Source organism: Emiliania huxleyi (assembly GCF_000372725.1).
Source record: "Emiliania huxleyi CCMP1516 chromosome Unknown EMIHUscaffold_18, whole genome shotgun sequence".
NCBI lineage: Eukaryota > Haptophyta > Isochrysidales > Noelaerhabdaceae > Emiliania > Emiliania huxleyi.
Window position 1 is genome coordinate 809,263 of NW_005200784.1, and position 22,240 is coordinate 831,502.

General features: G+C 64.6%; 6 protein-coding genes across 6 annotated transcripts; 3 read left to right on the forward strand and 3 right to left on the reverse strand.

Moving 5' to 3' along the window:
* Window positions 1-1,569: 1,569 nt before the first annotated feature.
* On the reverse strand, window positions 1,570-5,015 carry EMIHUDRAFT_462848 (hypothetical protein). The gene is made up of 5 exons (XM_005783500.1): window positions 3,454-5,015; window positions 2,815-3,142; window positions 2,278-2,576; window positions 2,030-2,186; window positions 1,570-1,955 (listed from the first exon to the last, which is right to left on the reverse strand). The coding sequence occupies exons 1-5, from the start codon at window positions 4,936-4,938 to the stop codon at window positions 1,816-1,818; spliced, it is 2,409 nt and encodes an 802-aa protein (XP_005783557.1). The 5' UTR covers window positions 4,939-5,015; the 3' UTR covers window positions 1,570-1,815.
* A 957-nt stretch (window positions 5,016-5,972) lies between these two features.
* On the forward strand, window positions 5,973-6,583 carry EMIHUDRAFT_203256 (hypothetical protein; the record flags this gene model as incomplete). The annotated part of the gene is made up of 2 exons (XM_005783501.1): window positions 5,973-5,981; window positions 6,215-6,583. The coding sequence occupies 2 exons, from the start codon at window positions 5,973-5,975 to the stop codon at window positions 6,581-6,583; spliced, it is 378 nt and encodes a 125-aa protein (XP_005783558.1).
* A 4,619-nt stretch (window positions 6,584-11,202) lies between these two features.
* Window positions 11,203-12,144, reverse strand: EMIHUDRAFT_203258 (hypothetical protein; the record flags this gene model as incomplete). The annotated part of the gene is made up of 1 exon (XM_005783502.1): window positions 11,203-12,144. One exon carries the CDS (start codon window positions 12,142-12,144, stop codon window positions 11,203-11,205), a length of 942 nt encoding a protein of 313 aa, XP_005783559.1.
* A 233-nt stretch (window positions 12,145-12,377) lies between these two features.
* EMIHUDRAFT_449677 (hypothetical protein) lies at window positions 12,378-14,499 on the reverse strand (the record flags this gene model as incomplete). The annotated part of the gene is made up of 7 exons (XM_005783503.1): window positions 12,378-12,669; window positions 12,732-12,812; window positions 12,888-12,926; window positions 13,154-13,303; window positions 13,437-13,517; window positions 13,850-13,936; window positions 14,218-14,499. 7 exons carry the CDS (start codon window positions 14,497-14,499, stop codon window positions 12,451-12,453), a joined length of 939 nt encoding a protein of 312 aa, XP_005783560.1. The 3' UTR covers window positions 12,378-12,450.
* A 2,724-nt stretch (window positions 14,500-17,223) lies between these two features.
* On the forward strand, window positions 17,224-20,017 carry EMIHUDRAFT_434409 (hypothetical protein). The gene is made up of 7 exons (XM_005783504.1): window positions 17,224-17,903; window positions 18,123-18,171; window positions 18,240-18,286; window positions 18,360-18,443; window positions 18,524-18,599; window positions 18,668-18,861; window positions 18,934-20,017. The coding sequence occupies exons 1-7, from the start codon at window positions 17,268-17,270 to the stop codon at window positions 19,564-19,566; spliced, it is 1,719 nt and encodes a 572-aa protein (XP_005783561.1). The 5' UTR covers window positions 17,224-17,267; the 3' UTR covers window positions 19,567-20,017.
* A 569-nt stretch (window positions 20,018-20,586) lies between these two features.
* EMIHUDRAFT_203262 (hypothetical protein) lies at window positions 20,587-21,914 on the forward strand (the record flags this gene model as incomplete). The annotated part of the gene is made up of 2 exons (XM_005783505.1): window positions 20,587-21,445; window positions 21,865-21,914. The coding sequence occupies 2 exons, from the start codon at window positions 20,587-20,589 to the stop codon at window positions 21,912-21,914; spliced, it is 909 nt and encodes a 302-aa protein (XP_005783562.1).
* Between the last annotated feature and the right edge of the window lie 326 nt (window positions 21,915-22,240).

The window sequence follows — 22,240 nt, forward strand, 5'->3', positions numbered from 1 at the left end:
TGTAGTAGGGGTCTCCAAACTCGCCGCCCGACACCCAGTATTTCGCATCAATCCGAATCGGAGGCGACGGCGGTGTCGCCGGCGACAACGGCATTTGTGGGGGTGCGGGTGGCAGCAGGAGGAGAAACGGCTTCATCATGAACGTGTGGGCCGTGCAGTAGTAGATGATTGGCCCTGTGTATTCCTCTGGAATCGTAATCGTCGTCCACTCTCCGAGCGTCAAGATGGACGTCCCCACCTGATCGAACTCGGGAGGCAGGTCGACAAAGAGCGCTGCCCCGATGGCGAAAGGGTGGCGCCCGCCCTCCACTGTGCGCTCGCCACCCTTGAAGGCATAGGACCTGCCAGGCTCGAATGGTTGCAGCGGTGGGTTGAAGGTGTAGTAGGGGTCTCCAAACTCGCCGCCCGACACCCAGTATTTGACCAACGGTGCCACCGCTGGCGCTGGTGATGGCAAAGGCAGCAGCGGCGGCGGGGCCATGGAGCATGCGTGGCATCCGGCGCAAGTTCGAAAGCCACACTTCTGTTCCCACGGACGCGTATTTTGAATGCAATAGTTGAGGCAGGGCAGGTGAGGGGGAGCTGCAGGCGGCGCAGGCGGCGGCAAAGATGGTGGCGCTGAGCAGCTCGGCGAGCATTCCCTGCACCCGGCCCACTTACACTTTTGCGCCCATTCGTTCGTGTTGCGAATGCAAGAAGGCTTGCATGCGTCTTCTGGTACTGCGTTTAGGACCGAGGCGCAGTCGGCCGTCCCCTTCACGAATCTGAAATTAGTGCAACCGCCGCAGCCATTCCAGGTGCACTTTTTGGCCCAGATGTTTGTGTTGCTGGCGCAGTAGCTTCGGCACAACGCCGGTGGCATTTCAGGACAGTCAGACGGGCAGCTACGGCATCCGTTCCACATGCACTTCTGGTCCCACGGCTTGTCATTGGTCGCGCAATACCGGGCGCATTCGCCGGCCGCGAGGATGAAGCTCAGCGCCGGGAGCATATGCCGCTGTAGCCCTGCGGAGGGTGGCAGAGGGTGGGTGCGCGCTCGCTTGCGCGCGAGCTCCCAACCAAGAGGTTTTGGCAGATTGGGCGGTCAGGTTGGTACAAGAGACACACACATGGTAATCGGCGCCAATATCGACTGGTAATATCCAATAATTCGCCGAATTCTGTTGAAGGTAGTTTTAAGGTATGAGATGGACAAGGGTGAGTGGAGAGAGCCCACACACTTGAGCTCGTCATAGCAGGTCTGGCTGCTTGCTGCTTCCACCCGGCCACCGAGCAAGTGCGACGGCAAGTCGCAAGAGCCGCCCCGAGGGTCGACGCCTCGAGTACAATCAATTCGTACGTATGCTAGATGGGAGGTGTTGATGCAGTGGAAGGTGAGCCCAACACCCCACAAGGCTTGGCGCCAGGCGGCGGCGGGGGGAGGGGGGGCTCGCTTATTTGTCGCTTCACGCTTGCGTGGTCTAACTCTCGCATGCTCTCTTCTGCAGGGAAGCTAAGGCGGGCTCCCACCGTGCGGTTGCGGGGGCTAGGTGTTGCGGGTGTGGACTTGTGGAGCTGGTCGGGAACCCCACACACGATCTCTCTCGAGCGGATGCCAAAATAAATTCAACATGAAAACAGGGGCTCCCTGAGACCCATCATGGCGGCTCTACCTCTGCATGTCGCTGGCCTGCCGTTGTTCCAGCGATGTGCAAACCTCGACGTCACCCCTCGCTGTCGCTGTGTCTCCGCCCCGCCGGCTCTTGCCGCACGGCGCGAGGTTCTCCTGTCCGCCGCGGCGCCACTTCGACGCGCGCGCCCAGGCCGGCCGGCAGCTCAGAGCTTGAGAGTGGGGACCGCGTCGAGGTTTGGGAGGGGCTCGCCGCGGAGGCGGCGGCGGTACTGGCCGAGGGCCCAGAGGGGGAAGATGTTGCGGTAGTTTGCGTACGTGATCATGCAGTTGTGGTTGAAGACGCCTACGCATGACCAATTCACAACCACTCATCGCGCGCCCACCTGTTGAGGATGAGAAAGGTGTGGCCGAAGATGCCGGAGATGAGCTGCTGCGGCCAGTCGCCCGTCGGCTCCTGCATCGACATCAGGAAGGCAGCCGCGCGCGCGAGGACCGGCGCCGCGCCGGCCATCGACTCGTCGCAGCCTTCCGTGCCGGCGAGGAGGGCGAGCATCGCCCACGACGTGTTGACGACCTGAGGACAAAAGAAATACGTGCTCCCAAAAGAAACACGGCGCGGACGACGTGTTGACGGCCTGCGGCGCGTCCGCGAACGGTGACTACACCGGCTGAGGGATCAACGGAAGGAAGGGGAGGCATGCACTCGATGGCGTGGCTGGCGACGCGTCCGCGTGCCAAGTGGTGCGGTGAGGGAAGGAGTGCGCTCGTGCAAGCGGGTGTGGGGGGGGGGCCTGCGACGCGTCTGCATGGTGGTACTCCTTCCTCGAGGACGACAAGTAGGACTCGCCCCAGCCGCCGTCGGGCAGCTGCTTGGAGCGCAGAAACGCGAGCGCCTTGGCGACGTGCGGCGAGGTTGCCTCCCGCTCGCCGACCGAGGCGAGGCCGACCACGCCAAACCACGCGCCTGAGGCCACGTAGTACGGCTCCATCTCGGCTCCATCTCGGCTCCATCTCGGCTCCATCTCGGCTCCATCTCGGCTCCATCTCGGCTCCATCTCGGCTCCATCTCGGCTCCATCTCGCGCCATAGGTGAAGCAGACGCCCCACGAGCCGTACCACGAGCCGTCGGGCCGCTGCTTGTCGCGGATCCATTGCGCGCCTATCCGCGAGCCATCAGCCATTAGAATGAGCGCGTGGGCCACCCAGCTGCGTGTCGCGGGTCCACGGCGCGCCGAGCTTGATCGCCGTCGAGATCTCGGCGGTGCGGTGGCCGGGATGGCGGCGGTGGAAGTGCGAGAGGGCGGTGATGCAGGCGCAGGTCAGCTCGCAGTACGAGTAGTCGATGACGATGTCCCCGAAGCACTCAGACGGGTTGAGAAGCTCGAGCGCCGCGGGGCCGCGCGTGTTCTCGTAGGTGGCCCAGCCGCCGGTGCCCCAGTGCTCGGCGGTGTTTTGGTACGAGAGAATGACGTTGACGCAATCGAACAGCCGCTCCGGCTCGAGCGCCGCTACGCCGGGCAAGCCGAGGGCCTGCACGCCAAGACAGCCGAGGTGTGGCCTCTCCCTCGGCTAGAGCTCGGCTGAGATCGGCTGGAGATCGGCTAGATCTCCGCCCAGATCTCGGCTAGATATCCGCCTCGACAGCGATGACGCCCTTGAGCCCTTCCGAAGAGCAGTCCGAGATCGGCCAGCCGTGGTCCTATCGTAATGATAAGCTACAATGCAGCAGGATATCATACAGCAGGACGAGATCGGTCAGCCGGGTCCTGGGTCGAGAAGGGCCACGCGCCGTTTGAGATGTGGCGGTAGTACCTCTCCACCTCGGGGCAGTCCTCGCGCACTTGCGACGCGTCGAGGTACTCGTGCGCCTTCCTCAGGATGGGCGAGACCTCGGCCTCCTCGCCGAGGCCCGACGCCGCGATGGCCTGCACTGCAAAGGCCGTGTCCCACGCCTGCGACCCGTTGTAGCCCTGCATCTTCATGCCGTCCTCGGCGAGCCAGAGGTAGTCGAAGATGCGGGGCAGGTGCGCCTTGAAGGCCTCCCCGTGCGGGTCGTCGTACCAGCAGCAGACCATGTTGATCGCCTTGTTGACCGGGCCGATGTCGACATGCCGTGTCGATCCGTCCTCGTGCAGGATCATGTCGGCGCACCACGACAGCGCGCGGCGGCGTAGCCAGGCAGGGATCCACGGCTCTGCTGCGGCGACGACCTTCCAGAGCAGGTCCTGCAGCGGGTGGTGCTGCACGTACATGTCTGCCGGGCCGCAGTTGTTGCGCTGCTCCTCCCACGCGATCTCAGAGTACGGCTCCACGTAGAGCTCCTTGCGCAGGGCCTCCGTGAGGGGCGTGGGCGGGCAGGCGGCGCGCTTGCCGTACAGGTACGACATTGGCAAGTAGACCATGCGGCAGTGGCACCAGAAGCGGCCCGGGTGGACGATCAGCCAGTAAGGCAAGATCCACATCTCCGGCGGCAGAGGGTTGATGCCGCGCCACTCGTACACGCCCAGCAACGCGAGCCAGAACTTCGCCCACGACGTGTTGTTGACGGCGCCGCCGCGGCCGTGCATGAAGGCGCGCGCGCGGAGGCAGTGTGGGTCGTCCGCCGCCATGCCCAGCAGCCGCGCGGCGACGTAGTTAAGCGACGTCCCGAACATCGTCGAGTGGCCCTCGATGTGCAGCCCCGTGCCTCCGTCCTCATTCTGGTGGTTGCGCAAGTAGCGCAGCATCTCAGCGCGGTGCTCCGCCGGCAGCTCCGTCTCCGTCACGTAGCAGGCGATCACCAGCCCGGGCAGCAGGAACATCGGCCCGCCGTAGTCGCCCGGCCAGTGGCCGTCCTCCATCTGGAGGCTGCCGTAAAAGCCGATGCCGTGCCGCAGAGACGCGTCGACCTGCTCTGCCTCGGCGGCGCCCTTGGGGAGCGGCTTCGCCGCGCGCCGCTTCCCGCCCGTCTCGCGCAGCGCCTGCAGCCGCAGCGGCTCGTCCGCCGAGTGGTGGCGCACCTCGGCCATCGCCTCGTACTCGCGCCGAAAGTGCGAGAGCGCGTCCGCCTCCCAGGCCGCGGGAGCGGCGGCCGGGTCGAAGGTCCACAGCTGGCGGCCCGTGTTGCCGTTCAGCGTGTGCTTCACCGGCCCGAGCGGCGACTCGCCCGTGCGGGTACGGAGCGTCCACGTGCCCTTGCGCGCGGCCGGCGCGACCGGCTCGGGAAGCGTGCGCGTCACCGGGTAGGTTGTCCGCCACGTTGGCGAGTAGAGGAGGCGGTGGATGAGGCGGAGAACTATGCGGAGCGGGAGGAGGAGCGCGTGGAGGAGGTCAGCGAGCACGGGCATCTCAGCGTCGAGGCTTCTGCTTCGGTAGAGTAGGAGGAGAGCTTCTTGGGGAGCTTGGGGAGCTCTGCCACTCGTTGGCTCTTCCTTGTGCAAAAAGAGAATTTTAGCCTTCCGAATTTACAAGGGAACTCCCTCGCACAACACTGGGCACGGGACTGGCGCGCACTGGCACTAACACAGGTACACCACTGGAGCCGAAGAGAATTTTCGAAGAAATCGGAGCGAGCCCAGGCGAGCCGATGGGTTTCTCGGAGTTAAGTGCACCACCAACCGCCGAAGCGCAAGCGCTTGGAGCAAGAAAATGGAGCTAGGCTAGGGTTGCGCAGCTATGAACAGGAGCGAGTTCGCGCTGCGCTAGGCTCAGTACGGCGAGTTCGCGCTCTGCACCGCTACTCCGTAGACCGTACGGCTCTCTTGCGGAGAACCTTTATCTCTCGGCTGCGTTGGCTCGCCAAAGTCTTTGTTCTCGATGGCGCTGGGTCCGCTGACTGGGGCGGGCGTGGGTGTGCGTGTTTGGTAGAGCAGCAAAAACGCACGTCGTCCGGGTTCTGTCGTGACTCGTGTGCGTCGCCGAGCGTGCGGGCGGAGAGAGGCGAGGCTGAGCCTGTGCGTGTGGCGAGAGCTAAGACAGAGCAGTGCGAGAGTTACACACGACACACACGACACGACAGGGACACAGACACAGACACAGACACACACTGCGCTCCCCTCAGCGGGTAGGGAGACGCGAACCCGACGGAGTCCGGTGGTGGGGGCCCACGCAGCCAGCCCCTGCGTGATCTGTGATCCGCTGTAATCTGTAAGGGTCCGCCCGCAGGCGCATTTTGTATACCGAGGCGGTGCCCGGTGCCGAACCTGTCGGACCTTAAGACAGCATTGTAGATCCCTGGGCGAGGGTGGTGGAGAGGGCGGCCCGTCGGCGCCAAACCACCTCCCACCGAGGCGGGCAGGTTCCACGCGTTCCCGGACCGCCCCGTTGGAGGTAGACCGCTCGTCTAGCCAATCAGCCTTAAGCGAGCGATCTGGCCGTTGGAATGGCCGAGGTTGGTGGACTTGCGTCCTCGCATCGATCATGGTTTTACGAGCATTGTTAAGTTCCACTACGATCTCTGAACACTGGGCGAGGGACCTTCTTAGTTGTCCGGGCCTGCTTTGCAGGCTCGGCCGTTCAGAAATTTTCCCTCACCCCTCCTCCTCTTCGCCTCTTGCTGCGGTCTTTCTCGTATGACTTTTGATCCCCCGATTTTCTTGCCGATCCCTCCATTCGTTTGCGTAGGCGCTGCTTCTGGGCTTTCGTCACCGGCTCTCCATCCTCTCCATGCTGTTTGCTCGCCCCCTCTCCCTGACTCATCGAATCGCTACGTTCATTCTCAAAGCGCCCTCGCTTCCTCGGCGGCTGGGGCGCCTCGTCCTCTGGCTGTTCCTCTTCTACGTCCATCACTGTGAATTCGTCGTCTGTCTGGCTGCCATCGTTCGGATGGCCCGTTTCGGGTGGCTGCTCGCTCGGTCCTGGCTTTGCTGCGCGGTCGGGTGTCTCCTCGTCGTCGCTCCTTGCGCCATCGTCGCTGTCGTCGTTGTCTTGGCTGGTGGGGTGTTCCCTGGTTTCACCCCCGCTGTGCCCGTGCGTTGCAAAGGTTGGTGCTGAGCCGCCGCCGCCGCTCGCTCTCGAAAAGCGTCGCGCTGCTGCCCGTTCCCGGAGCGACGAGCGCGAGTTTGGTGGCCAGGGCCTCGCCTGAAGGGGGGGCGGGGCAGGGGGGAGAAGTGAGGACGTCAGCGAGCGGGTGGGGCTGCCGGGAAGGTGGTGGGCGGGGCGTGGATGCACCTTAAACGGGCGAGTAGCGGGAAGACCGTCGATACTCCGGCGGAAGAGTGCTCCCCCGCCGCCCCCTGGGTCACCCCGAGTGACCTCGCAGCCCACGCCGTGAGGCGCTGCTGTCAGGGGAATGTTGGGGGCGCGCAAAGCCGCTCGGAAGAGACGGCCAGGAGCCAAGGGGCGGCCGGAGCGCGGCGAAAGACCGAGGGGAAGTGGCCGCCGCATACAGCCTCCGGCGGGCCTCCGGCGGACGCCTGCGGCGTGGCGCTGCGCGCGACCGGCCCCTTCTCGGTGCGCTGCAGGACGCCCTCGCTCAAACGCGCACCTGCCGGGTCGGGGCGGTCACGGGACCGGCTGAAATTGCGGCCGCAGCTGCTTGGGGGGGTGAGGATGGCCGGGCTTGAACGGCTTCTCGCGAGGTACCCGCATCCCGACGCAGCAGCGATTTGGCATTCTATATCTTTCGCGGTTTTCGCCAAGCGCTGGCGCGGCGTAGCGCGCCAGATAAATTTCTTTTTACTCGCGCACCCGCGAGATAGGAGCTCCGCGGAGCCGCCAGGCGCCCGCCCCGGCGATTCGCTCGCTACGCGTCGCTCACCGCCGGGGCGGGCGCCTGGCGGCGCCGCTGCGCAAAAACACTACGACGTATTGTAGTCTTAAAGAGAATTCTAGCTGGAGGAAAGAATTCTAGCTCTTTAGCGAGTCCCGGACCATGCGGAATACCAAAGAAACACCAGCCAAACTTGCACGTGACAGCCTCGACCGACCCGCGCGCGAGATGTTGTCGTCCTTCTCGCCGTCGGCCGAGGCGCACCGCCTGGCAATCCACCACCCTCTCAACCTCACCATCAGGCCCGTGGAGCACACGGCCTCCTCTCGTCGATTCGCCGACTGCTCGGCCGGCGTCGTGCACCCAAGCCGCCAGGTCTGCTGCAACGCCACGTGCGGGCTGTGTGGCGGACATGGCTGCTCCGGTCGCCCCGGCGGGCCACGCGAGTGCTGCATGCCCGCTATTTTGCGTACGGGTCAGGTCTGCGAATCACGGGCGGACGTGGCCTGCATCCTGCGGGGCAGCAGCAACTACATCCGAGGCGATGGCGTTGAGCATCGCGGCAGCAGTGGTGAGGGGTTCCCCAGGGCTCCACCACCGCCGCTGCCATCGCCTCAGGCGCACGCACAAGCACAGACCAATCTCGGCACGAACGTCACACCGGCACTGAGCCATGACGTGGGCATGGAGAAGAGGCAACGCTCCGTGACCGTCAGCGGTTCCACGCGGCGGCTGACAGTCGGCATTGCCACAATGGTGCACATGGACGTGGACTTCCGGTCAGCAGCCATGACACCGGGTCACCTGCACAACACATTTTGCGGTTTAGCAAAGTGGTGCTACAACGCCGCGCGCTGGGTGCAGCTCCTGAGGCAGGAGGGATCACACCGTGCTGGTGTGCTCGTTCTGACGGACAATGCGAGCTTTGTGGCCGCCGAGTGTGCCAGCGCCTCACCCACCATACGCGGCATCGACACGAGGTTGGCCCACGCCATTGGTAACTTCTCCATTCATTATGCCCGCCACGGGCCTCGGGTCCCCGCTGCGTCCTGCCCGTCCTGCCACTGCAACGTCCCAGGCTGCCTCGATGCCCGCTTTCAGAGGGCGGCCCTCTCCAAGTGGCAATTCGTCAATCTCGTCAGCTGGGATGTGCTCCTCGTCACAGACCTGGACGTCGACCTCTTCCACTACCCTCTCCAGCCGACGCGCCTGGCGGCGGCCAATGCAACGATTTCGAGCGCTCTTCAGGGGTTTTGGGATTCAGGCCGGCAGCTGCGCGCGAGCTTCGATGCTAGTTCACCCGTCAACGCAGGCTGCTTGCTGCTCCGGACGAACCGCTCGACGTTCGCGCTCGGGCTTGACACACTTGAAACACTCCGCTTCAACACGTCGACCGGGTTCAACCTGAGCGGAGCGCCGCGCGCGGTTCTCAGTACTGCAGACCGGCGGCGCTATGGCCCCACAGTGATGGTGAGGGACAACAAGTGGAACTTTGTGGGGGGGAATGCCGACCAAGGCCTCTTTGCTTACGTGTACATCGCGAGGCTGCGGCAGAAAATTGCGCCGGGCGCCAAGTGCGGCTGGAGCGCACGCCACTTTCACGCTGCTGATAAGCCATGGTTGCTGCACTTCACCCGCTGCATCGCCTACTTCGACTTCGTCAGCACCAACCGCACCACCTCATGGCCAACATCGCCGTGTGTGCGTTGGCTTGAGGTCAGGTACGCCCAGGCGAGGCTGATGCCAAAGCCAACGTGGCCTGAGTGCGGTGGAAAAAGTCAGTGCATCATCAACATACCTAAAACCAAAAATCTGGGTGTGACGTGAGTTAGACGAGGATCAGATGAAATAGGAATCCAATAAATAAACAAAGAGCTGGACAAATGCCAAATTCCAAATCGCAGTTATAGAGAAACCCACAAGACGGCAACGCAGCAGAGCACAGGCACATGACGATGATGATTCAGCGCGTGACCGCCAACTCACCAGCACAGGCAGTAACGGGCCGACGATTACGCAGCAGCGCGCCGCGCGCCAGTCTGGTCTCGAGAGTTCAACTTACGTCCTGCCGTCCCCCGACGCCCGGGGCGTGCTGGCAGTTTTCACCCCTCCCCAACGCCAGGCCGGTCCATGGCGGCCAGGCAATCCTCTCCTGGGGCGGGGGCCCAGCCAACGCCTCCTCTCTCCCCCGTAGCAACCCCATGCTCGTCGGCGAGCTCCACCTCCGACTCGGCATCGCAGAACGACAATTACAATTGGGACGATGGGCTACCGGACCCAGTGGTGGCCTGGCCGATGGACGACGTTATCCATGAGATGCAGTCTAACGCTGTGCTGGCCCAAGTCGACGCTGTGATCTGGAGGATGCGGCACAGCCTCGACAGGCTCGTGACGGGCATCGCGCGCGATAAGCCTGCGATGCCCGGGCACAAAATGCAGGCAACGCGGATCAAGCTCCAGTACGACAGGACGGACGAGTACAAATCCAAGCTACGCTTAGCGACAGCGCTCCACGACGCCAAGGGTGCGTGCCATGCCGAAATATGGGGGCTCGTGCCAGCACCTCACTGACGTCACACCACGCCGCAGGAGACTTCGTTCTTGGAAAATCAACGTTGAAGTCGATAAAAGAAGCACGGAGTCTGATCAATCTGTGCGAGCAGGCGTTGGTGGGCGAAGACGATGTCCCACCATCGCCTGCTCCTTCCCCTCCCGAACCACAGCCCACGCGCTCGATTGGAGGGCCCTCCGGAGTGCCCTCCTCGATTGCCTTGTGGGCGCTCGCTGTGCTCTTTCTGTTTGCTGTCTTCGGCCCTGAGTGGGTCCGTCCCATGCTCATTGCCGGACCCATCCTGCTCGCACACGTGGTCTTCTCCTTCCAGCGGGAGGAGTGTGAGACAAACACCAAGGGCGCCGCTGCTGATGAGGAGGCAGCTGCGCCCGTGGCGTGTCGCACTGCGCCCTCCTCAGGCGGCGTGACGGTGACTCAGCTGCTCGTCGCCGCCCTGGCGGTGCTCGCCCTTGCGATGATAGAACCCTCTACTCTTTCGCGGCCTACCGCCGCCGATGCAACTGCTATGATGCTGCTAAACATTGTTCGGTTGGGGCCGGTCCTCCTCGCGATCATGCTTTGCGGAGTCCTTGTGCGCCCGCCTCCCCTTCCGCTTGACATCACGAGAGCTGCCAAGAGAGGGAGGGGACATGTCCCGTAGGTATCCTTCTTCATGTGCCCCGACGGCCGTCTCCGATCCATCGTCGCCATTCTCGCCCTGTGCGCTATCAGCGTGGCCATCGGCTTGGCTCTGGTTAACGTGCACAGCGCAGTGACCTACACACCCCAGGAGCTGGCGGAACGGATGCAGATCGCTACGACGCGGCCAGCGACCCACGTCGCCATCTTCTACTGTGCCGCGGCATTGGGTGCGATAATCGGCTCGCGGCCTCCCGAGCAGCTCTCACGCCGTATGAGGTTGATCTCTTTCGCCCTTCTGGCCGTCATCTCTCTGAGCGCCGACGTCATCCTGTTCACTCGGAGCGGTGACGTTCGCTTCCTCATGGGACAGGCCTGCTTCAACGCACCCATGGCGGTCGCGTACTGGCTGTCCGGCTCGCCGAGTTGCGGCTTCGGCAAGCCCAAGGCAGCTGATCGCGCGAGGCAGATGGTCCACGCTGCGTTCAAGTTCAGGCGTCTCCTCGTCATGGGGTGCGACCTCGATGGTCGCGGCGACGGCTTGGGGATTTTCTGGTTGTGCGCTGAATGCACTCGCCAAAACTCTTAAGCCGTCAGAGGAGAGCCTCCGAGAAGCGGCGCACGCGTTTTTGATTTCACGGATTCGGATACACTGCTCACTGGTCGCGTGTTATAATTAACACCTCTCCTAAATGCGCACACATAGATCGATCATGCTTGTGGAGGCCCCGTGTGCTCACTGACAGACTCTGTCTGAGCCGAGAGTGGGGTGACAGAGTTCGGATTGTTTGCGGCCACCTCATCCTCTGTGCGCCGCTTCCTTATCTCCTCCTTGATCTGGACGACAGTCTCATACAAGACGTACAGCGCAATGGCGAAGATGATCGCGCACACCACCAACGCGGTGATGTTGTCCGCCTTGTCGCCGTCAAAGCTCTTGTCATTGTCGTAGACCCAGATCAGGATGGAGCAGGCCATTTCGGTGACGGTGCGCATCGTATCGGCAATCACATGGGCAAGGGCGGAGAAAACGTTGAGGTCGGCCGTAGAAGTGATCGCCGCCTCCTGCTCCTGCTCCGCACCGGCCGTGCTGCTCGCAACAAGCTCTGCGTTCGCGGAGCTCACACGTGCACGAGAAGCACGCGCCTTGCGCGTGAGGAGGCCCTGCCAGCCACCGCGCTTGCGCAGCAGGATGGAGCCGAGCATACCAATATCGATGACCAGGTTTCCCGCGGTGAAACCGAACATGATATACTGATTCGGCGAGTCGCTGGTGTCGCCCCCTCCCGCCTCGATCCCCTTGACCGACTCGAGGATGTTCAGAATTGCGACGGCGACGAGAGCGACAAACGAGATGCCTGCGGCCGAGATGTCGACGGCCGCCGAAGTGCGACGCTTCGCCCCACCGATCCGGAGATACTCGGCGAGTATGTTGATCAGGTACGTGGCCGAATCAACAAACATCGTGCTCGTGTCAGAGAACAAAGCTTGCGATCCTGACAATATCGACCCAAAGAGCTGCGCAACCGTGAAGATGCTGTTGAAGAGGAACGTGGCCCACAACGCCCTGATGTCGTGGGAGCCGCACGCTGTGCAACTCACCGTCGGTGGCTGTTCCACGTCGAGGAGCGATGCGGCGCCGTCAGCAACCATCCGGAAAGATTGCCAGGCCGGGCGCTGGCTGGTATTGCGAGCAAGGGTGTTGTAAATCAGGTGGCGGCGTGAATTCAGGTTGCGGCCGATTCGGGCGGCCCGAACAAACAAGAAGAATTCAAGAAGGCCAAGTCTCTCGCGCAAACAAGAAGAATCCTCACATATGAAGGTTGTCCGTTGTCTTAAGAGCTCTACTTCGTTTCTTTGCCTACTTTTCCTGACTGGTGTGTGCGGCGGTAATAGTTTTCATATCGACTCTCTCCAGCCAGCGCCCACGGCTGGCCACACGCAGGCCCTGGCACGAAATCACCCGGCCTGAGGCAGGCTGTCGCAAGCGTCTGGCTTTCCGCCGACGTACCTCTCCCAAACGCAGAGCATCCGCTTGTGCTTGTCGGGGTGGTAGTTGAAGTGCACCATCACGGGCCAGTCGGCCTCTGCCGTCAACCTGCCCGGAAAGAAGCGGCGCCGCTCCGAGAAGAAGAACACCTTTGAGTTCATGAACTGGTCGTACTGCATCACCCGCACCTGACGACACCAGCGGTGCATCAACAAGAGCGCGTGACGCAATCGTGCTGTATCGCCCGCACCGCTACGCCCGAGCCGTTGTACGACCCGTGCGAGAGCATGAAGGCCTCCGAGTTGAAGACTTGCTGGTCCCACGCCGCCGCCTATGCACTCTTGTCCACGCGTCATCAACCGGCGGTGAGTGCTGGAGTCGAAGCCCTGCGGTCCAACTCCGCCGCCTTTGAGAGCTGATCCGCCACTCGCTCCAGCAGCAGCACCTATTCGTATACTCATATAATTAGTATTCGTACTTTTGGAGAGCTGATGCGCCACTCGCTCCAGCAGCAGCACCTATCGGCCAGCCTCCGAGAAGGGTCAGGGAAGGCTCGGGGGAAGGGCTGCAGCCGCCGCCCAGTCTTGCAGCAGCACCGCGCGGGCGTGGGTCGGGCGAGGTCGGGCGAAGTCGGGTGAGGTCGGGTGAGGTCGGGTGATCTAGCAGCAGCACCGCGCGTGGCGTGGGCCGGAGGAAGGCGCAGCCGACGTTGAGGGTGAAGTGCTGCACGTAGAGCCCTCCGCCGCCCCAGCCCATCTTTGGCTCGTGGACCGAGCTGATCTGCCCCCCGGCCCAGGACTTGGAGAAGCCGTCGGTGGACGCCTGTGACGTGCATCTCTCCAGGTCACAGGCGGGGCGGGAGTAGCGTCGGGAGCTGGCAGGGGCCGAGTGTGGGGACGCCTCGATGTCGGCGTCGCGGTAGAGGTGGAGGAAAGGGTCCTACTCACGGCATCACCCATCCCTCGAGCTCAGTCTCTGCCTTCCGTGGCCGTCGCGGCAGAGGCTCCTTGAGGAAGACGAGGTCGAGATCGACAACCTGGAGCAGCGACAAGAACAGTGACAAAAGTAGCTGAGGAACGGTCCATGCTCGAGTCATTCGTTGGAAGGCGGCGCCGAGACCACCTAGGCCGCCGTGTCTCGGTGGTGTCTCGGTGGTGTCTCGGTGGTGTCTCGGAGCTGTCTCGGAGGTCTCATCGAAATGTCTCGGAAGTTTCAGAGGCGCGTCGGCGCGCCAGGATCGAGAAGCCCATCAGCAGCGACTGCCTGAGCAGGCCGTACTTGAGCGTCGAGATCATGTTCGCGCCTGCAGGACGGCTCCGACAAGGTTCGCAGAAGGTTTCGGGGTAGCTACTTGAGCGTCGAGATCACGTCTGCGCCGCGCGAGTTCTGCTGCGCGCTCGGCACGGGCAGCTCGAGCCGCAGCGAAGGCGCGTCGCCTCTCTTCGTGCAGAAGGCCTAAGGTAAGGTACGGTTAAACAAGTCAAGGGCCGGGCGACCCGCGCATCTCCACGTCTAAATGGCAGGAGCCCCACGGCATCAAAGGTGCAAGGCCCAGTGTGCGAGGGTGAGCGGTGTGTGAGTCGCCTCGGTGGCGTCGTCGAGAGTGATGACCAGCGAGTTCCGCAGCTGCAGCCGGCGAAGGCTCTCGAGGAAGGTCTCGAGCACCTAATTACTTGATGAGTATTCGTTCATTCTCGACCCGGAAACCCGGCGACGCCTCTCCACATCTCGAGCACATTGCCGCCGTTCCACCAGCACGTCTTGCGGTTGGTGCACATCATCACGTCGTTCGCCAGCGACAGCATCACCTCCTTCCGCTCGTTGGCGACGCGCTGCAGCGCCGCCTCGAGCTTCCGGTTCGTCTCGGTATTGTCCGGCTTGCCGAGCCCGGGCGACGTGCAATCCGCCGGTGGCGTCGAGCCGGCGGCGGCGCTCGCAGCAGCAGCCCGTGCCTCTGCGGCCGTGGCGCGAGCCTCTGCTGCTGCAGCCCGCGCCTCGGACGCGGCGGCTCGGCGCATCGCCGCGAGCAGAGCCTCTGCGTCGGGTGCTGCTCCGCGTGACTGCGGTGCAGAGAAGCGAGTGAAGTTGACGAGGAGAAGCGCGAGCACGGAGACGAGCGCGAGCACTCCGAGGAACCGGCGCATGGTGAGTCAGCCGTGGCCAGCGGCGCAGGGTGAGTCAGCCGTGGCCAGCGGCGCAGGGTGAGTCAGCCGTGGCCAGCGGCGCAGGGTGAGTCAGCCGTGGCCAGCGGCGCAGCACGGGCAGCGCTGTCAAGTGTGATGTGGAGTACAAAGTGACCTGCCGGGTGCCGGCCCCGCGGCGAGTCTCGAGAGGCCGTGTCGCCGGCTGGGCATCACGGGCTACGTCGGCCTCGTGCGGGAGGGCTACGATGATTCCCCCTCCCCCGGTGTGCGGTGAGTCTTTCATTCAAGAGGGAAGAGAGGCTTCTTCATTCAGCACTCACTCCGAATGTAACAAACATCTCTCTCTCTCTCTCTCTCTCTCTCTCTCTCTCTCTCTCTCTCTCTCTCTCTCTCTCTCTCTCTCTCTCTCTCTCTCTCTCTCTCTCTCTCTCTCTCTCTCCCGAATGTCGCGCCAGGCCAAGTCTTAAGAGAGAGAAAAATTCAGCCTTTGGTGATAAGCTCGCGGCAAGTTTTCTTTCGACACCTCTGCGCCGCGCTTCAGCACTTCGACCACCTGCTTGCTTGTGGCCGGCCGGTGGGCGGTGGCGATCATCAAGAGTTCAAGACCGTCCGTACCGGCACTCACACTTTAGGCTGTAAGAGAGTTTCCTCTCGCACCCTGCCTGGTTTTCTTTCCGTGTTTCCTGCTAGTTTCCCTACAGCACCATCTAGTACTAGTTTCTTGGGGAAACTCCGTGGAAATCATCAATTTCCCGGGCTCTGAGCCGAGTCTGAGGCTGGTTTTGGGCCCCAAATCATCCAAATCGGCAAAATACCGGGGCATTTTGTTTGCGGGTATACCTGGAAAAACCCCAGGGTATACCTGGAAAATACTCGCGTAGTTTGCCGGTTACCTCGGTTTCGCCTCAGATTTTGCCCCAAACCAGCTCTCAGACTCAGGGAAACTCGAGAGTTGCCAGAATGCGGAGCATGAATGGGAGCACAAAAACACCCTCTGGTTTCCCGCCTGGAAACTTCCGGAAACTCAAAGTGCTTGATGGGACCCTCTGGTTTCCTTTTTGGTTTCCGGAAGCTCACGTACAGAGGCCAACTCACACTGCAGCGCTCGAACGTGTCGCATCGAGCCGCCCTAGGAGCCGCCCGCGCTGAGCCACGTCCGCACCACGCCCACCTTGCCAGCTGCTGCCGCGGCTTGGATCTTTCTTCGAATAATAAATAAATATGTACACCAGGCATCTCCTGGAGAGTCGAGACACGAGAGAGAAGATGGTCGTCGAGGGCTTTCTTCTTTGCAAAACCGCCGCAGCTACCTATCCTGCGGTGCTGCGCACATGTCAGAGCCCTCATGCCCTCAGGGGCTCGCGGAGATCGGTACGCCCAAGAAGCCCAGGCCGAACGAGGTGACGGAGATGCCGCCGCCTGCTCCAAAGCACTTTCAAGTGGGCAACCTTCCAGCCAGGCGCGCTCCCGGCCGCCGTTGATGCGCTCGTCGTGAAGTCAGTCTTCCAGACCGGCCGATCATCTGCCGTCAGGACCGTGATCCGTGGATGTTAATCATGACAAGAAACAGGCTCCCCGCAGGTGCCTGCCAAGCGGCCGTGGGCTCTCAGGTAGGCTCTGGGGTGCTCTGGGGCCACTCGGGACCGCTCGGGACCGCTCGGGACCGCTCGGGTCCCTCGGGACCGCTCGGGACCGCTCGGGACCGCTCGGGACCGCTCGGCCTCGCTCGGGGGCGCGGCTGGGACATTTGCGGCCCGCCTCCGGCTGGCTGGGCTGCATGCACGGCTGGGCGGCGCGGAGGTGCTGCACGGGGCAGGGCATAAAGGAGACGTAAGCGCAAGCTGCAGGTCGTCGCGGCGCGCTACCCCAACAAGACGGCCAAGGAGATCATCACCAACGACCAAGATGATCGGCGCTGACGTTGCGAGGGACAGCCTCAACACTTCCGATGATATCACCGGCGAGCAGGGAGGGTGGCTCCTGGCGTCGTACCTGCACTCGATCAAGGACGACGCCTCCAACGACTTCCTCTCCCTCGGGCGTCAAGGATTTCCTGCAGACGCAGCTGGACAAGTACCGCATGTTTTACTCATCGGACGTCGCAGAAGGGGCTGCTCGAGCAAGCGCTTTTGTTTCTCCCTAAGCTGGAGCAGCTCGCCGCCGCCGCCGCTGCCGCCGCCGCGCCGCCGCCCGACTTTGGGACCCCCCCCAGGCAGCGCGGCCCCGCTCGGGAGAAGCTGGCTGGCCCAAGCGCCGCGCCCCTGCCGGTCGAATTTTAGCATAGGCCGTTGGGACGGCTCGGGACGGCTCGGGACGGCTCGGGACGGCTCGGGACGGCTCGGGACGGCTCGGGTCCCTCGGGTGTCTCGGGACCGCTCGGGACCGCTCGGGACCGCTCGGGCGGGACCGCTCGGACGCTTCCGACCATTGCTCCGTTTGATTAACATCCCGTGTCGTCCGCGGGAGGCGGCAGCGGCAGCCTTGGGGCCAAAGATGAAGGCGTATTGGAGTGGCCTTTGGCGCTGGCTCTGCGAAGGCATAGAAGACGAAATCAGAGAAAAAAAAAGCCCGCCGCCCGGCGCTGTCGGGCCGGCCCGCCAAGGTACTACCTAGGTACCATAGTCCGCCGCTTTACTCCTCGGATGCCGCGGCGGCAGTCCTCGCAGTCGTCCGAGGGCTCGATGACGCGCTCGGAGGGCGAGCAGTCGAGGCCGTCTCGCCGGCTGGGCATCACGGGCTACGTCGGCCTCGTGCGGGAGGGCTACGATGAGCTGGTCAAAGCGATCATCAGGCCGCCGCGCGCCGAGTACTCGCTCAACGACCTGGGTCCGAGCGAGTTTCGGTACGGCGGGGTCGATTTCGTGCGGCAGGACGTCTCGGTCCCGAACCGGCGCGGCCTCGCGCTCTGCGGCAGCCTGTGGCGGCGCGCGGACCTCGAGCCTGGCAGCAGCTTCCCGTGCGTGGTCTACCTGCACGGCAACGCGTCATGCCGCGCCGAGGCGACGACGATCGCGAGCCAGGTGCTCGCGCTCGGCGCCGCCCTCTTCTCCTTCGACTTTGCCGGCTGCGGCCTCTCCGAAGGCAACTACATCTCGCTCGGCTTTTTCGAGCGCGACGACGTCGAGACGATGATCGGGTGGCTGCGCGAGTACGCGGGGGTGGGGGCGGTGGCGCTGTGGGGCCGCTCCATGGGCGCCGTGTCCTCCGTGATGCAGGCCGCGCGAGACCCGTCCATCGCAGGGCTGGTCCTCGACTCGCCCTTTGCCTCGCTGGAGCAGGCTGTTCCGCAGAGTAGTAGTCGTTTGGTGCGGGGTAGCAGTTGTGGCTGGCGCGTGGGGCTCTCTTCTTCTTGCTGGAGCAGGCTGCGCACTACGCCGCCGCACCATGCTCCCACCCACCCCCTCCCTACCCCGCTACCCCTCACCCTCCCCAGCCCCTCCAAACCCCGCCACCCCTCCCTCCCTCCCCGCCACCCTCCCTCCCTCCCCCCGCCAAAGGTTGCCCTCGAGCTCGTCTCTGGCGGACCAGACGGCGACCGGCCCGAGGGCGCGCCCACCCCGCCCGGCCTCCTCGTCATGTCTTGGTCAATGAGCCCCATTCCCACTCCTCACCAGGCGTGCCCAACGTCCCCGGATTCCTCGTCAAGTCGGCGCTGCGGATGGCGCCTCCTCCGCTCCGCACCGCTCTTCAGCGAGCGCGCCAGGGCAAGAGGAGGAGCGCATTGGAATGGGTAGGTCGCCTCCTCCGTCAAGAGCCGCGCGGGGTTCGACCTGTACAAGTGCCGACCTGTCGACGCGGCGCCAACTTGTTTCATGCCGGCGCGCTCTTCGCAGCGGCGCACGGCGCCGTGAGACACGTCCGAGACACGTCCGAGACACGTCCGAGACATGTCCCACAGGCGCTCTTCGCGACGGCGCACGATGACGTGCTCGTCCGGCCGCACCACTCCCGCCTCATATTCGACGCGTTTGCGGGCGGCAAGACTTCGGTCGGCGGCAGGAGCAGGGGCTGTCTCTGAAGTGTCTCGTGCCCTCTCCTGCAGGCGACAAGAACTTGGTCACGTTCGAGGGCGATCACAACGAGATGAGGCCCGGCTTCTTCCTCGATTCCGCCGCCATCTTCTTCACCAACGTGCTGCGCATCCCAGATGCGGCAGCCCTCGAGGTGCCGACGGATCACTCGGGCCGGCCGCTACCCCTCATGCAAGTGCTGCTGATGCAGCAGCGCGGCGCGGCGGCGCGGCGGCACAGCTGCGCGGCGGCACTGTCTCCGAGCCTTCTCGGAGGCTTCGCGGACCCTTCTCTTCAGGCGCGGCTCTACGGCCCTCGCGGCGGCGAGGCGACGCAGGCGGAGCGAGCGCGGTTGCGAGCCGAGGCGCAGCAGGAGCCTCGAGCGGCGCAGCAGCTGGAGGAGCCTTCTCCGAGCCTTCTCCGAGCCTTCTCGGAGCCTTCCTCTCAGGAGCTCGAGCGGCAGCAGCTGGAGGAGGAGGAGATGCTCAACCGCGCCATCCTCGAGTCGCTCTCCTCGTCTGAGCCTCCCGCCGCCTGCCGGCAGCGAGCCTCCGACAACCACGCGCCGCAGCCGCCGCCCGCCGCGCCGCCCGCCGCTCCTTTCGACGCGGCGGCCGTCGAGCGGGCCGCCGCGCCGCCGGCTGACGGCCCCCCCTCGCCGCCGGCGCCGCCGGGGGAGGCGACGACGCCGGAGGAGCCCGCCGAGGACCGGCTGCTCGCCGAGGCCATCAAGCTGAGCCTGCAGGACGCGACGCAGGCGAGATGTATGCCGAGAGGTTCCGGGAGAGTCCGAGACACGCCGTATGACGCACCGAGAGACGCCGAGATACACCGAGACATACTGAGATATACCGAGAGATGCCGAGAAACGCCGAGAGATGCCGAGAGACGCCGAGAGATGCCGAGAGACGCCGAGAGATGCCGAGAGTAACGAGAGATGGCAAGAGTGCCGAGAGATGCCGAGAGGTACCGAGAGATACCGAGAGCCTGCAGGACGCGACGCAGGCGCAGAAGGTGGCCGAGGTGGACTGAGGGCGAGGCCCAGCCCCCCGGGCCGCGAGAGGGTGAGCATTGGAGGGGAGGGTTGGCCGGAGGAGGGCGCCGGCGCCGCGAGCCTCCGAGCCGCGGGTTCCGCGCGACGCGGACTGAGGCCGAGGGCGTTGTGTGCGGTACATGTACCCCAGGCCGCCCAAGCTGTGCGTCTTTATGCTGGCGGTTGCTGCGGGGGCGCGGAGCGGCGGGAAGTTGGCCGTTCTCGAACGCTGGTCGCTGGAGACAGCTCTTCAAGCGGGTGTGGGGAGATGCACGATGATGAGAGAGCGCGCTGAGAAAAGGTGTGTTTCCTGTGTGTGTATTCGCAAAAACGTGCAACGTGGTCCCCCTTCTCCCCCCCGCCGAGCCGCGCCGTGTTGCGTGTACGGCATTACCAGAGCCCCAGCACGAGGATCAGCTTCAAGGTAAGCGGTAACGTAAGTAAACTTCCTCCCCGGCTGCCGGCGCTCCACCGGCTGCATCACAGTTCTCACAGACCTTGTTATATGTTATTGAGAAGAAAATACGATATACGTCGCCTATGGCGCTGTGCGCTGTTCACACACACACAAGGTGCCGTGGCGGGTGGGGGGTGGGGCAAGGTGGGGGGCGTCGCTCCCTAGCGGCAGACTCCAAGCAACCCACAAAGTCGCGGCGCGATGCTCGGCGGTAGGGGTCGTAGTACTGCGCCCCCGTCCTTCCAGGAGCCTGCATCCGTCTTGATCCATCCCTTTCCACGCGCGTGGTCCTTGACCCATCCCTTTCCAGTCGAGTGGTCGAGCGGTCCGTCCAAAGAAAGAAATTTTCCACTGAAAAGCACGCCAGACAGATGTCCACCCGCACCACCAGAGCTCGTCGAGGCGCTCCCGACGCCGAGGCGACCAGCGACTCCTCGCGCCCTGCAAAGCAGCAGCGCTCCATGCGCCAGAAGGAGACCAAGCGCTCGCCGCTCGACGCGCTCGCGGGCAAGGGCAAGGCTGTCCCCGGCGCGCCCGACCTGTCCTACTCGCTGGGTGGCGTGGCGGAGGTCGGCGGCGCGGAGGTGGAGCGTGTGCTCGACTCGGTCGAGATGGACGACCAGGTCGCCGCCATGCGAGGGCCGTACGCCGGCGCCCGCCGCATCGCGATCTGCCGCGGCGTGCGCGTGCTGGCAGCGGCGGTGGTCGAGGTGCACGAGACCACCGCGAGCCTGCCGTCGGTCATCGAGATCCCGATCCTCGCCTCCGCCCGCTCCGAGCGCCGCAAGGGCTTCGGCTCCGTGTTGCACGCCCTCATCACCGAGCTCGCTGCGTCGGTCGGCGTGCAAGCCATCCTCGTCTGCGCGACGCCCGAGGCGCGCTCCTTTTGGCTGCGGCAGGGGTACCACACGCTGGCGCACTGCCCTCCGGCTCTCGCCACGGAGCTGCGCGCCGTCATCAAGAGCGGCGTCATGAGCGACCCGTTCCGCGAGACGGTCCGCATGGCGCAGGCGCTGCCGCGAGCGGGCGAGCCAGGCGCTCTCGTCGCCTCCACCCTCCGCGCCGTCGCCTCGCGCTCTGCCAGCAGCCAGAGCAGCCACGGCCTCAGCAGCGCCGAGGCGGCGCGCGCGCTCGGCTACGAGGACCTGAGTGGCTCAGCGGCGGCGCTCTTCCAAGTCGAGGGCCGCAAGCGCGTCCGCGTGCCGTGCGACGCACGAGCGCCGCCCGCCGCTTTGGCCGTGCAGGTTCCGCTGCGGAAGCTGCAGGCGTTCCAACTCGACGCACACGAGGGGGCGGCGGGCGAGGGGCTGGGGGCGGAGGGTTCGGGGGCAGCAGGCCAGGAGGGGCGCGGAAAGGGGGAGGCGGAGCCGGAGGCGGCGCCGGAGGCGGCGGAGGCGGCGGAGGCGCGGGCGGCAGCTGAGGCGGCGGCGGCGATGAACGCGCCGATGGCGACAGAGGCGCAGGGGGCGGCGCCGGCAGCTGCAGAGGCGGCGGCGGCAGGCGCGGCAGAGGCAGCGCCGAGGGCTGCAGTTGCGGCGCCGTCGGAGGGGGGCGCGCGTGCGGGCGGGTGGGGCGAGCCGGGCTGGGGCGTGCGCTGTCTGTCCGCGATCCAGAAGGGCGAGGTTGTGCTCGAGGCGAGCGCAGATTAGCCGAGATCCGCCGGAGATACGCCAGAGATCCGCCGAGATCCGCCGAGATCCGCCGGAGATCCGCCGAGATCCGCCGAGGTCCTCCTCGAGGCCAGCTGCTGCACGGCGAGGTCTCCGGTCCCCGTGGAGAGAGCCGTTGAGGAAAGGGAGGACGGGAGGCAAAGGTAAAGGCGGTGGGCGGCGAGTGCTTGCCCACCTGTCGCTCGCGACTTCATTCGCCGCATTGCCCATGCTCCCGATCGGAGACTATGAGGACGCCATCCCATCAGATCCATGCCGCCAAAGGTGGGCGGCGAGCTGCTCGACGAGCTCTCGTTCGCCAGGCTCGCGGACAAGCGCTTCTGCGCCGCGCTCGACGACGCTGCACACCGCCGCGCGCTGGCGCGCTCGTCGTTCCGTCCTCCCGCGCCCGCGTACGTCGACATGCGCAAGGCGGCCTCGCTGGCTCTCGGAACCTTCCAGGAAC

Bases quoted from the DNA above. Each gene is read 5' to 3' on its own strand.
- EMIHUDRAFT_434409 (XM_005783504.1), top strand. From the start codon at position 17,268: ATGCCGCGGCGGCAGTCCTCGCAGTCGTCCGAGGGCTCGATGACGCGC. The intron at 18,172-18,239 runs GCGCGCCCACCC...ACTCCTCACCAG, and splicing joins AGACGGCGACCGGCCCGAGG to GCGTGCCCAACGTCCCCGGA. The intron at 18,600-18,667 runs GCGGCAAGACTT...CCTCTCCTGCAG, and splicing joins CATATTCGACGCGTTTGCGG to GCGACAAGAACTTGGTCACG.
- EMIHUDRAFT_462848 (XM_005783500.1), bottom strand. From the start codon at position 4,938: ATGCCCGTGCTCGCTGACCTCCTCCACGCGCTCCTCCTCCCGCTCCGC. The intron at 3,143-3,453 runs GTGCGCGAGGAC...CTTGGCGTGCAG, and splicing joins AGTACCTCGACGCGTCGCAA to GCCCTCGGCTTGCCCGGCGT. The intron at 2,187-2,277 runs GTGTAGTCACCG...TTTTGTCCTCAG, and splicing joins TTCCGTTGATCCCTCAGCCG to GTCGTCAACACGTCGTGGGC.